Source organism: Rutilus rutilus (assembly GCF_951802725.1).
Source record: "Rutilus rutilus genome assembly, chromosome: 8".
NCBI classification, from domain to species: domain Eukaryota; kingdom Metazoa; phylum Chordata; class Actinopteri; order Cypriniformes; family Leuciscidae; genus Rutilus; species Rutilus rutilus.
In genome coordinates this window covers 28,091,479-28,104,974 of record NC_140222.1, presented here as the reverse complement: position 1 = coordinate 28,104,974, position 13,496 = coordinate 28,091,479, and the positions used below count along the sequence as shown (strand labels likewise).

The 13,496-nt window shown below is 37.8% G+C and overlaps 1 protein-coding gene across 26 annotated transcripts in view; it reads left to right on the top strand.

Annotated features, from left to right (window-relative positions):
• The window catches only part of celf5a (cugbp, Elav-like family member 5a), a 219,096-nt gene that overhangs the window by 189,769 nt on the left and 15,831 nt on the right, over positions 1 to 13,496 (top strand). For 17 of the 26 annotated variants that reach the window (XM_084416132.1, XM_084416118.1, XM_084416114.1 and 14 more), the window contains exon 7: positions 4,518 to 4,683. In XM_084416132.1, the coding sequence (XP_084272258.1) occupies positions 4,518 to 4,683 (166 nt within the window). The remainder of the gene's footprint in view (positions 1 to 4,517; positions 4,684 to 13,496) is intronic. The other 9 variants (XM_084416115.1, XM_084416128.1, XM_084416135.1 and 6 more) reach the window with 1 other exon arrangement.

Genomic DNA, 13,496 nt, shown 5'->3' with positions numbered 1-13,496 from the left:
CATTTTTATAATTAATATAAAAAATCTCTAAAAATGTGCATGAGATTTTTTTTTCTGGAAAACAAGACAAAAATACTGCTAAAAAAAGAAAGAAAAAAGTGTGCATTCCAAGAAGGAATGTATGTATGTTAATTAGTACCAAGCATTAAAATCTGCGCTTGTAAACTATGTTTCAGGCCTAAAACAAGCTCTGGTAACAACCAAAACGATGTTGGCACCATCTCTGAGTTTAGTCTTGAAGATGTGCCTCAGCAAACAGCAGAAAAAGGAGCGAAGCCGTTTTCAGGCAATCTTACAGGGCCAGGGACCTTAATAACCAGGGTCCTCGCATTCAGCTCACTCCATTTCTCGTCTCTCTATAAATATCTCTCCAGTCATCCCGCCATTCTCTGTGCGCTGCAGCAGGGCCAGACCGACTGTAAGGGGTCATGTGTGATGCAGGCAGAGGTGGGCAGAGACACAGAGCAGCTCTGGGTAGATAATTGCCAAGTGATAAAGAGGTGATTGCCTGGTGGCTCCGAGGGAGACTAATGCCACCGGCAAGCCATAAAAAAACCCACATGCCTGACTCTAAACGAACGCCGTGGCCCGGACAACTTCTTCCCGTGGCCGCTTCTGTTTTTTTCTCCATTTTGAAGGAAGAAAAGGTTACGACCTCAGTGATGAAGACTTCGCTGAAGGCAATTTGGTGCCTTTTGCTTGCGCTTGAATGCTTCCTTTCTATTCAGGATGCTGGGTAATGTTTTGGTTCGGAAATGTTCAGGGATAGTTCACCCAGTTGAATTGTTATAATTATTTGTAATTATGTAATTATTTATAATTATTATTTCACCTTCATGTCGTTCCAAACTTGTGTGATTTTATTTTACACAGTTCTTCTTAGTAGCATGTGGAGACCATGGCTGTCAAGACTTAAAACTACACACAAAAAAAAGCCTTTCGAAAGTTGTACAACACCTTTATGTTAGTAAATTTAATAAATGAAATTCAGTGTTGGTCACCATTCACTTTCATTGTATGGAATATTTTCATTGTATACACAAAATCACCATAAAATCACAGTAAAAGTGCATTGCGCTATATTCCAAGTCTTCGAAAGTCGTATAACACTTTTATGTTAGTAAGTTTTGAACATGTAATTCAGTTTTTAAACACTGAAAATCTTTCATTGTATGGAATATTTTCATCGAAAACACAAAAACGCCATAAAATCACCATAACAATTCTTGCGCTAAACATTAAAATTTTTGGTCACCATTCAATTTCATTGTATTGAATGGAGCAGCTAGCATTCTGCTAAACTTCTTTTATATTCTACGCATGAAATAAAGGGTTTAGAATGACAGGTGAGTGAATGATGACAAAATGTTACACTTTGTCTGAACTATGCCTTTAAATGAGAATAACAGAGATAACACAAGAGATGTTTTTTTTAATAGTCTCATTCGACCGCCGACAGCCGAAGGGCCTTGTTTTTCTTTTCTTTTTTTCCCCTCTTCTCCCCTCCACCTCCTCCAAGAACAAATTGATGTTGCTCACTTCTCCCCAACATAATTACATGCTTGGGCCTCCAATTTTCTGTTTTAATTCCTAAAGAGCAGAACTGAATGCCACATCGTTATCTGAGGCAATCTGGTGGCAGCCATGAAAGGCGACATTATCCGAGCCGTTCATGGAGGGAAATTACAATATGGAAGTCTTCAACTCACCGCACTATGCTCTGCCCAAAGCCTGTCCCTCTGGCTTTTAAAGGGCATTAGTGAACTGTCACCCGGCTAGAGCCAGCCAGCTTAACTCTGACTCCCCATTCAAGCAGGAAGGAAGAGATGGGCACAAAAGCGTCTGATTACTGTGGCATGGCTATTACATGGCGGAGAGAGACCAGACTGTCTTGAAGGTTGACAAATGCATTAAACCGGTGGTCCGTGACGCATTTTTAACTTCCAAAATTCATGCAAACTCACCTACGTGACAATTTAGCAACACACTTCAGGCGGCGAAATGCGTTTTTTATATATATGTATTTGAAAAAATCCTTAAAACAAGAGACATTTCCTCGAGAAACAACACTGCATACGATACGATAGTTTGGTTTCATATTTTATTAATCTAAGATTATACTGTTTTCATAAATATTATAAATAGTTTTTATAGACATATTACATTTACATTTACATTTAGTCATTTAGCAGACGCTTTTATCCAAAGCGACTTACAAATTAGGACTAAATTAAGCGAGTCATCATGAAGAGGCAAAAAACAACAACAACGCAAGAAGTGCTCAAAATACGAAGTTCAGGCATTATTCAGAGTAGCATTAGCACGATAAGTGAGGTTTTAAAGGGAAAGGTTTTTTTTTTTTTTTTTTTTTTTTTTTTTATGAAGTTAGGTGCTCACGGAAGAGATGGGTTTTCAGCTGTTTTTTGAATGTTGTCAGGGATTCTGCATTCCGGATGAGGGTGGGGAGAGTGTTCCACCAGCATGGAACTGAGAATGAGAATGTTCTGGAAAGTGATTTTGTGGCTTTCTGTGATGGAACCACGAGACGTCGCTCGTTGATTGATCGTAGGCGTCTGGTAGGGATGTAGGCTCGTAGGAGTGAGTGAAAGTAGGAGGGAGCTGAGCCTGTGATAGATCTGTAAGCAAGCGTCAATGCCTTGAACTTGATGCGAGTCTTGATAGACTATATCTTGAAAATAAGTATTTTTTATTTATTTAAAACAAGTGAAAAAATCTGCCGGTGTAGGAAGACAAAATGCACTTGTGTTAAAGATAGATTCTCTGAAATATATATTTTTAATTTATTTATTTAAGCTGTAAATAAAAAAAATATGGTCTTTTTTTTTTTTTTTTTTTTTTAAATGTGAATACCTATGAATTAAAATGTTCCCATTGTACGATTGTTAAACAATGCCAAGTTTTTTTAGTTTATTTAGCATATTTGTGCTGAATTTTTACATTTACTTTACATTATTACCTGTAGGATAATAGATGATCCTCAGCAGTTTGTTGATGGAATTATGCAAATGAAAGGAGGAGTTTATAGATAATAGTGCAGTTGAGGCTTATAGATTTGTTTTGTGGGTGGACGGCATCTTTCAGGCTCAGTGACAAGGCCGATGAGCGAAAATGAATGCTTTTCTACTATCTATGGATAAAACACCGGCAGAGAGCAAAGCACCATGTGCCTACATGAACCATATCATCCGCAGCATTCAAATGAAGAGAGGAAGCTTGATGATTATTGTATGAGGTTGCATCTTACTTTTGGCCTCTTCAGGGACTAAATGCTGTGATGTACAGGAATGCTGTTTGATTAGTTGTAGTATAGTTTGCTGGACGGGAATAGTTTGGTGTCTACCACGTTTTTCAGAAGTATTGTTCTTGCTTATAGACTTTAGTTGAAAATGCGTCTTTACACAAATTTCCAGTGGATATGACTTGCGAAACGCCATTCGTAACCCATTTTATTTCCAAGTGAAAAAGAATATATGTGACCCTGGACCACAAAACCAGTCACATGGGTCAATGGGCTAAATAAGCTTTCCATTGATGAATGGTTTGTTAGGATAGGACCATATTTGGCCGAGATACGACTATTGAAAATCTGGAATCTGAGGGTGCAAAAAAATCAAAACATTGAGAAAATCGCCTTTAAAGTTATCCATTTATGTACGCAATTGTGCTGCATTCACTCACAAAAAGAAATGTTTTATATATTTACGGTAGGAAATTTACTAAATACCTTCCTGGAACAATGTCTTTACTTAAAATCCTAATGATTTTTGGCATAAAAGAAAAATCGATAATTTTGAGCTATACAATGTATTTTTGGCTATTGCCACAAATATACCTGTGCTACTTGTTGATCCAGGGTCACATATGACAAGAATATGAGATTTTCATTGTTGCATATTCCTGAATATCCATTGCCAGCCTCATTTTCATTCCCAACTAATTAAATATTGGTCGCATTATTAGCAGAGACGAGACATACAAACACGTTTCTTGTGTACGATGCGTGAAAACTGGAATTTATGCATGAGGTCTGGATCTAAGAATATCTGCCTCAATGTAACTGTGATATATTCAGCCTTGATAGCTGTCACGTCATAAAGGAAAATGCGGGGGGGGGAGAAGTTTCGCTGTCAAGGCCATGAAGAAAGCATTACCTTAAAGTTTGAAAGGGAAAAAATGAATACAATTCAATTTTTCCTACTCCGAACTCCCAGGTCCCTTAAGGACTACAATAATATGTGCGTCGATCCCTCTATTAGAATGAGCCAGACCGACAGCTATTGAAATGTTTCAAGGGGGCTTGTGACAGCCCTCTGACTGGGAAGATGGACGCTTTCACTAAACATAGGTTGACACATTTTTCTCTTTTTCCGCTCTACTTTCTCCTCTACTCTGCGAAGCACTGCCTATCCATCATGCCCCCATGTAGCCTGTGTGCTTCTAGTAACTTTTCTCTCTCTCTTTTTCTCTTTCTGCTTTGTGTTTCCTCTATCCGGCAGCTGATGCAACAGCAGGCGGCCCTCATGGCTGCCAGTCACGGAGGCTACCTGGCGCCCAGCGTGGCCTTTCCCACCACCCAGATCCACCAGATGGGGGCACTCAATATCAACAGTCTGCCGCCCACTCCCATGACCCCGGTGTCGGGTGAGTTTCATCAGACACTGGGTGAGCAACAGCGCTTCATTACCTCTCTTACGGGATGGGGTCGTTCTTACAGCATTATGTTAACTGGACCGCACACAGTCAGTTCACAAGATTACATAGGGGAGAGCCGGGACAGTTGAAACACTTTTCAGATAAATGTCATTTTCTAAGATAAGGTTACAGATTTGTGATCAACAACTCACATTATGTGTTCCCTTAGTATCATGTGTTATTCGGTACAAATCTAGAATGATTTAACTAAAATTTGACTTTGAACGGTAGTTGTGCTTGATTGCAACACAGGGGTGGGACGGATGAAACATAACAGTTTAAACGGCAACTATTCATCTAATGCTTGTTTTTGTGAACAATACCTGACAAGTAACTTATGTACATATTGTTACAAACATATTTTGTAATTTATTTAAATTTAAAGGTTCATATTAACCATTTTTGTTCTGTCGCCCAATAAACAATAGGCGATAAGCCTATGCGCATTTTGTAATCTTTCTAATAGGCTATTTTGAGGAAGACAGACAAATCCGTTTACAATTCATTTTTTTACATTTCTTCCTTGAGTCATATTAGCCGCGTTTCCACTGTCGGGCCAGGGCTTTAAACGGGCCGTGCCGGGCTAATAGCCTCGGGCCAATAGCACCGGGCATGCGTTTCCACTGTCGGGCCAGAAGCTCCACAGCGCTTCACTAAAACACGCCCGTAACACGCCTCTCTGGAACAACGTCACACTAACCCATCATTTCACCAACAAATGGAAGTTTTATCAGAAAACTAATCAGAAATCACTGGAAACAGCGTGATCGTAAAACAAACACGATAAAAGCGGCCGTTTGCTAGCTTTTTTTTTTGTTTGTTTGTTTAGCAGCTACTTGAATATTTAAAACCCAAGCATCGATGTTTTACCACAGGTTTACAATAAAAAGTGATACATTGATCATAATGAATTAATTTATGTAAAAATTGCACATTAGTCACACAGAAATAAATTACCGTTAGGTCTATTTCACAAAAGAAAGAGGACACACTTACTTTTTCAGTCGCGTCTGTTTCTTTATCTGGTAACTTAGTTACAGGACATATTTACATCACATTTAGAAAAAATTATAATTTCTACAAATATATGCCATACGACCTGAGGAGCTTTAGCACTCTCTCGGCTCCCATACAGATATTTTCAGTCAGAGAAACAGAGGAAGCTCCCGAAAAAAAAAGTTACTTTATTTTTTGATAGTCCGGTTTAAAGAGACGAGACGTAGGCTATGACAGATAAAATAAAAACATGACTGTGATAGCCTTTAAGATTGGTCTGATTTCTTCAAGCGTTCGCTATGTTTTTTTTTTACTATGCGTATCTTCAAGCGTTTACTATGTTTACTATGGTAACGGCTAGCGCGCATAGTCTTTTGCATCACAAACAGAAGGCATTCAAACATGAACGCGATTTAAATTATTTTATTTTTAAGTCTTAAATGCTGACAGAATCATCCGGCGCTGCCGTCTCCCAACGGTAAACTCCTCCTCTGTTGGTAACTACTCCTCTAGCCCGAGCTGGCCCGCTTTGGCCCAAGGTATTCGACGGGCCAGAAATCCTGGCCGTTGGCCCCGAGTAAGCCCCGATCAAGCCCCGGAAGTGACAGTGGAAACGCGACTGGCCCTGGCACGCACTAGCACGCGGCTATTGAGTGTTTGCTAGTTGAATAGCCTGTTAAAATGAAGAAAACAAGGTCAACCAGAAGACGATAAATGAAATTTATTGAAGATTGAAGATTGGACAATTGATGATTATTAAAGAGATAACATGTGTTGCGTAATTAAAAATGAATTTGCATTAAAAGAAACACAAGTCTAGGAACAGTATATGAATCTATGAACAGTATAGGCTTTTTAAATGTCATTTAAACCTCTTTTGCCCTTAAACTAAAAAAACTCTGATAATGCACACTTAAGGGTGTGTTGCAGTACTAATACACCTGTCGTATTATCATTACAATAGTACATGAAACAATAAATACAACTTGTCAGTCCAAAAAAAGTTCCGCCCGAAAGAATTCACTTACCGCACTCAAAAACAGCTTTGTGGCTTTAACTCCAAAACGGCACGACGTAAAGAACGACTTGCTAACGGAATTTGACGTACATGACGTGAGTGGTTTTCAAGGAAATCTCAGTGTTTCATCCGTCCCGCGTTTCAATCGTCCCGGCTCTCCCCTACACTTTAAAAGTCAAATTTTAGCTGGACTTAAAGCAATAATTTATCTGTGCACCTATATAATGCAATTGTAGCTCGGCTTCGCCCAGCACATGTACATGCCCCGCGTTGTGCGCCAACTCTAAAAAAAATAAAAAGATGTTTAACTCGTTTTTTTTTTTTTTGTTGCCAGGCACTGCCAGCAGTTATGATCATTTTCACAAAAATAACAACCAAAAGAAAGATGCTTTTAAACAAAATAACACATTTATTCTAGCTTCATGCATTCTTTTTTTAATCAACACTTCAATGTGTGTAAGTTTAATTTAAAAAAGCAACATTTTAAGCAAAAAGCTTATGAACGAAGATCATAGACGTAGTAGATCGAGTCTATCAACACTCCTAATGCTTCACAGTCCTATACCTCGACTTGGGTCGACATTTAATTCGGTAACATTAGGTATATTTAGGCATAATGTTGATGATGACGTTATTTTACATAAGCATATACTTACATATGAAATCGCTTGTTTCTGCTTCACATGTCTTTTGATCTGGAGATTCAGTACTCTTTCAGAAGTTGTGCGCCCCCTACCGTATAACAGTGAAAACACGGATGTATCAAATATCCAACTGTGCATTTGTCATGTATCCTTGGACGGCTGTTAGACTACTTAAAAACCTGCTGTAGTTTCAGTGTAACTACGCATTTAAACGTAGTCGTGTTCTGTTTGTTTTCGGTTTATTTAGAAGTCATTACGTATAACTTTTGGATGAACAGAACTGTTCACGTGGTTTTCATTGCGTTAAGACAACAAACGTTACTTCCGGATTGACAAAAACTAGGCTATACAAAATTTCACAAATTTCTTCAGTTTTTTGTACTGAAACTTTGGGGAAAATTTGCAGAAGTGTGAATACCCTGAGATTTTGTAACTCAATAATAACTTGCATATGTAAAAATACTTGTGAAGCATATACCAAACTATACACAATTTCACAAATGTCTTCAGTTTTTCGTGCAACCTTTTGCGTTAAACTTAGCGGAAGTGTGAATAGCCTTTGAGGTTTTATTCTGATGCCATTTTGAAAAAAAAAGCTAAACTACATAACCTTTCTAACATTTCTTGCCCTGATTTTAAGCAAATCCCATCTCATGTCACACTTTACCTTTCAAAAACACAAACGCTGAGTTTTCCTAAATGTCACTCGCGTCAGAATTTCAGATTGTACGTTTTAGCCGTCTTAGGAAAGCTTTGATAATTAGGACACACGACTGCTCTGATTGTCTTTCCCAACACCCCGTTATCATATAATCTAAACAAACAATGAGATCTTATTGGATAATGGCCACCTTACGGCATTTGCTTATGCAGCAGTATTGCACTTTTCCAATCTCTTCGAAAAACATGCCACCCTGTGAATTATGCTCAGCTTTAACAAAGCTCATTCCTCTTTTGTCAACAGCACTGCTGTACCAATTTACACTGTACACCACGACACCGGACAATATCATTTGTCATTCCCGGTAAAGCGCATAGTTTGGCAACATATGAGTAGCTTGCAGCTAACTGACCAGATGATTTCAAAGCACATTATTAGTTTTGTGGCTAATTGACTGACCGTGGAATGGCCAAACGCTTGCGCTCTCATGCAAAGTTAAAACACAAGCTTTATTACCTGAGGGGCTGGAACAGCAAGACGCTCCCAATGGCATCACATATAGATTTAATACGGTTCCATCTTTTACAAGCCGCCATCCAGTCCCATAAAAGCCTCGTCCAATTAAAGCTCCAGAGCTGTCAAGCCACACTCCTCCTCTACGAGGCTGAGGTTATCCATGTGTGGCATAACATGCAGATGTACTCACTTGCTACTTCAAATATTAAGTCAGACAGACAGGACGGTTTGTCAAATGTTTTGTCAAGACACTCGCAATACATGCGCTTTTTCCATCACGGATCATCCATCTCATCCCCATTGTATTAGCAATCCTGAAAATCACAAGACTGCAGGACTGCAACTGTTTATATTATAGAATTAAACATTTATGCTACTACAAAGTTGAGTTTTTTCATTGGTATGAATGCCAATGCTTACCAAAATGACTGAGGTGCTACCATGGTACAGTTATAGCATCAGATGTCAATATTATGGTACTTTGATATGCATAATAGTATTGATATATAGTATGTAAATAGTATTTACATTTTACTTCTAATATGTCCAAAGCATATTATTACCATGGTATATTGTATGTGTTAAAAACATGGTACTGTATTACCATGGCAAAATGCCCATGAAACCACTGTAATGCCATGGTAAACGTTACAAAACATGGTATTACCATGGTAAATGCTCATGAAACCGTGATATTACCATGGTAAATGTCACAAAAACATGGTATGACCATGGCAAATGTCCATGAAATCATGTTAATTCTTAATTCCATGGTAAATGTAAAAAAATACCAAACAAACATGGTATTACCCTGGCAAAATGTCCATGAAACCCACGGTAAGGCCATGGTAAATGTCACAAAACATGGTATGATCATGGAAAATGCTTATGAAACCATGATATTACCATGGTAAGTGTCACAAAACATGATATTACCATGGTAAATACTCATGAAACCGTGATATTACCATGGTAAATGTCACAAAAACATGATATGACCATGGCAAATGTCCATGAAATCATGTTAATTCTTAATTCCATGGTAAATGTAAAAAAATACCAAACAAACATGGTATTACCCTGGCAAAATGTCCATGAAACCACGGTAAGGCTATGGTAAATGTCACAAAACATGGTATGATCATGGAAAATGCTTATGAAACCATGATATTACCATGGTAAGTGTCACAAAACATGATATTACCATGGTAAATGCTCATGAAACCGTGATATTACCATGGTAAATGTCACAAAAATATGATATGACCATGGCAAATGTCCATGAAATCATGTTAATTCTTAATTCCATGGTAAATGTAAAAAAAATACCAAACAAACATGGTATTACCCTGGCAAAATGTCCATGAAACCACGGTAAGGCCATGGTAAATGTCACAAAACATGGTATGATCATGGAAAATGCTTATGAAACCATGATATTACCATGGTAAGTGTCACAAAACATGATATTACCATGGTAAATGTTAATGAAACCACAATATTTCAATCGTAAATGTCACAAAAACATGGTGTAACCACGGCAAATGTCCATGAAACCATGTTAATAGCATTGTAAATGTCAAAAAAACATGGTGTTACCAAGGCAAATGTCCATAAAACCATAGTAATGCCATGGTAAACATCACAAAACCAGGTATTACCATGTAAATGCTCATGAAACCATGATATTACCGTGGCAAATGTCCATGAAGCTATGTTAATACCATGGTAAATGTCACAAAACATAGTATTACAATGGCAAATGTCTATGAAACCTAGTACGTCTCACACAAACATAGTATTACCTTGAAAAATTCCAATGAATCCTGGTAATCACCTGGTATAAGTTCATGGTTTTTAGACGTGGTACCATGGTATGGTATTTTGACATGTACCAAGGGACTAATGTGTTGTGTTGTGAACTAAAACCATCAAAAACTGACAAAAACACAAAACAAAATTACTAAAACTTTACCTAAAATGAAAATGGAAAATATAAAAATAAAAACGAACAAAATATATGAATAAAAACTATAATAGTATCTCATTTGTATTAAAATAACACTAGTACTAAGGTAATACCATGTTTTTTTGTTTGTTTTTTTGTTTTTTGGACATGCACCTTGGTATTCTTGTAAGTACCTTGCTGTACAATCTAAATACCAAGTGTTAAGTCTCCATGAAACCTTGATTTATTTTTCTTCATTCCTCGCAAAATGATCCATCTCCGTGTAAAACAACCACTCTCTTATGTTTGGATTGTATCCTCTTTGACTGGGATCAATGTCATATTAACATGCAATACAGCTGCTGGGGTGAATTGGCCTTTCGTACACTGACTTAATTGAAAGAGACTGTCGGATCTCCTGTGGGCGCGAGATGTCCTGAAATATGCGCAGCGTTGGACACGCTCCTGTATGCGCGCGTGAGCTCTGCTCTTCTGATTGCCTTCCATTATTGAACCTATTGGAATCTGTTGCATTATTAATCCTGGGCGAGAAAGCGCGGCTGGCGTTAAAAATATTCCAAGGACTACAATAAATAAGATATTCATAACGGTTTTTTTTTTTTCTCGTTCATTCATTCATTCATTTGCATCTCCCTGACAGGCACAGCACCTCTGGTTTATTCAATACATCTGCCTCTGCGCACACACTCGCTCTGATTGGTTGTGACTTGTGTATAAAGCATTGTGGAAGCACGGACTATACTGGAATCTGGTTCGATATTAAGAGCTAATGTTGCCGGAGAAATATTGCGTGCCGCCTTGAATAAACAGAATAAATGTTTTTGGATCAGGCTTTAAAATTGAAAACAAAAGCCTTCTTCCATCTTTCCATCATGAAGTGGTTTTTAGGGAATTGTGCTGCAATCTGAAGACATCTGGCGAGAGTACAATTGAACGGCAGAACAGCTGTCACATCATCTGAGGCCGCTTTCAGATTTCCATCTTTTAGTTAATGCACAAGCGTGGAATATTATTAGAGCGAAATATCCTCTGTGTTAGAAATAACATTAACTTGAAGTCACAAAGTATTAGCAGAACATCTCATTGTGCTCAGATGGAGGTACAGATAAAATATTTGCGATACTGGATTATAAAATAGACGACATCTGGTAAATATTATTATGATATGGACCACAATGAGCCAATTTAACACATTGTGTAGTGTATAAACAATATCATGACTGACATAACCTGGCTACATTTGGAATCTTAAAATGTAATTGGTAGGTCAGGGTGACTGAACTGATTCATTCAAGGTTGTTTATGGAAGTAAAATAATGTCAAATGTTTTTGAAATAAAAAAGCCTGTTGAATTGCACTACTTGAAAAAAAATAGGCATTGCATTAACCATGCTTGCATTTTAATGCATTGTATTTTTAGGGCTTGCATTTTTATGGGCTGAAATTCAACATGGGTTGAATATTTAAGCTGTGAATATTTCAGTTAAAAACATTTCAAACACATTTTCATTATTAAAAATTCAATAATCCATATTCACCTTTCATATTTCACTTCCAAAATATTCAAACTGTTTAAAAATACAACCTATAATATTCAACAGGCAATTTTCGGTCCATTTTATTTCGCTTTGCAAATTCGCTTCCACAAATTCAGTGGCAACATTGACATCCAGGAACTGCAGGAAAAGCAGTAGATTGCCGAGCATACTCTCCATCTGCTGTTAGTCGACCTCACCAGCAGGTGGTGCAAAAGCGCGTGTTGTTGACGAAGACCAGCAACAGTTAGAACAAGTCATTCATTCGTAAAACTCATTTACAGCAATGTAAGTGTATTTGTGATTATTATGACGGCTGTTTTATGTTAAATTCTGTGTCTTCACCCGTTACTTTTCCTGTGTAGCCTACATGCATCTTTCTCTACCGTGAACGAGATTAATGTTATTCCCCGATGCGGATGTACAGATCCAATTTTACAATTTTGAGGTTGACATATATTTCTCTTGGTTGTTTAGTTGCCTTAACTTTATATTGTGGCGATGTGCCTCATGCAGGCTATTAGGGTTTCCCTCAATACTTCCCCTGCTGGACATATAAAACGCTTAACGTAGCTTAATGGACTAATTACAGCGATATAAAAGACCAAACTCGCAGGCAAGCAGATGGACTCAGAATAACGCGCAAAGCTTAATGCTGAGCGTTTCTCAGTGATAGACTGGCATAAAGTTGGCTTGACGTTGGACAGTTGCACATTTAGGGACCGTCTCTAAAGTGTATACGACTTTGGTATACGCGTTTCTAACTTAGTCGACCTCACCAGCAGGTGGTGCAAAAGCGCGTGTTGTTGACGAAGACCAGCATGAGGCACATCGCCACAATATAAAGTTAAGGCAGCTAAACAACCAAGAGAAATATATGTCAACCTCAAAATTGTAATATTGGATCTGTACATCCGCATCGGGGAATAACATTAATCTCGTTCACGGTAGAGAAAGATGCATGTAGGCTACACAGGAAAAGTAACGGGTGAAGACACAGAATTTAACATAAAACAGCCGTCATAATAATCACAAATACACTTACATTGCTGTAAATGAGTTTTACGAATGAATGACTTGTTCTAACTGTTGCTGGTCTTCGTCAACAACACGCGCTTTTGCACCACCTGCTGGTGAGGTCGACAAACAGCAGATGGAGAGTATGCTCGGCAATCTACTGCTTTTCCTGCAGTTCCTGGATGTCAATGTTGAATTCACTGTCGAATTTGAACCACTGAATTTGTGGAAGCGAATTTGCAAAGCGAAATAAAATGGACCGAAAATTGCCTGTTGAATATTATAGGTTGTATTTTTAAACAGTTTGAATATTTTGGAAGTGAAATATGAAAGGTGAATATGGATTATTGAATTTTTAATAATGAAAATGTGTTTGAAATGTTTTTAATTGAAATATTCACAGCTTAAATATTCAACCATGTTGAAT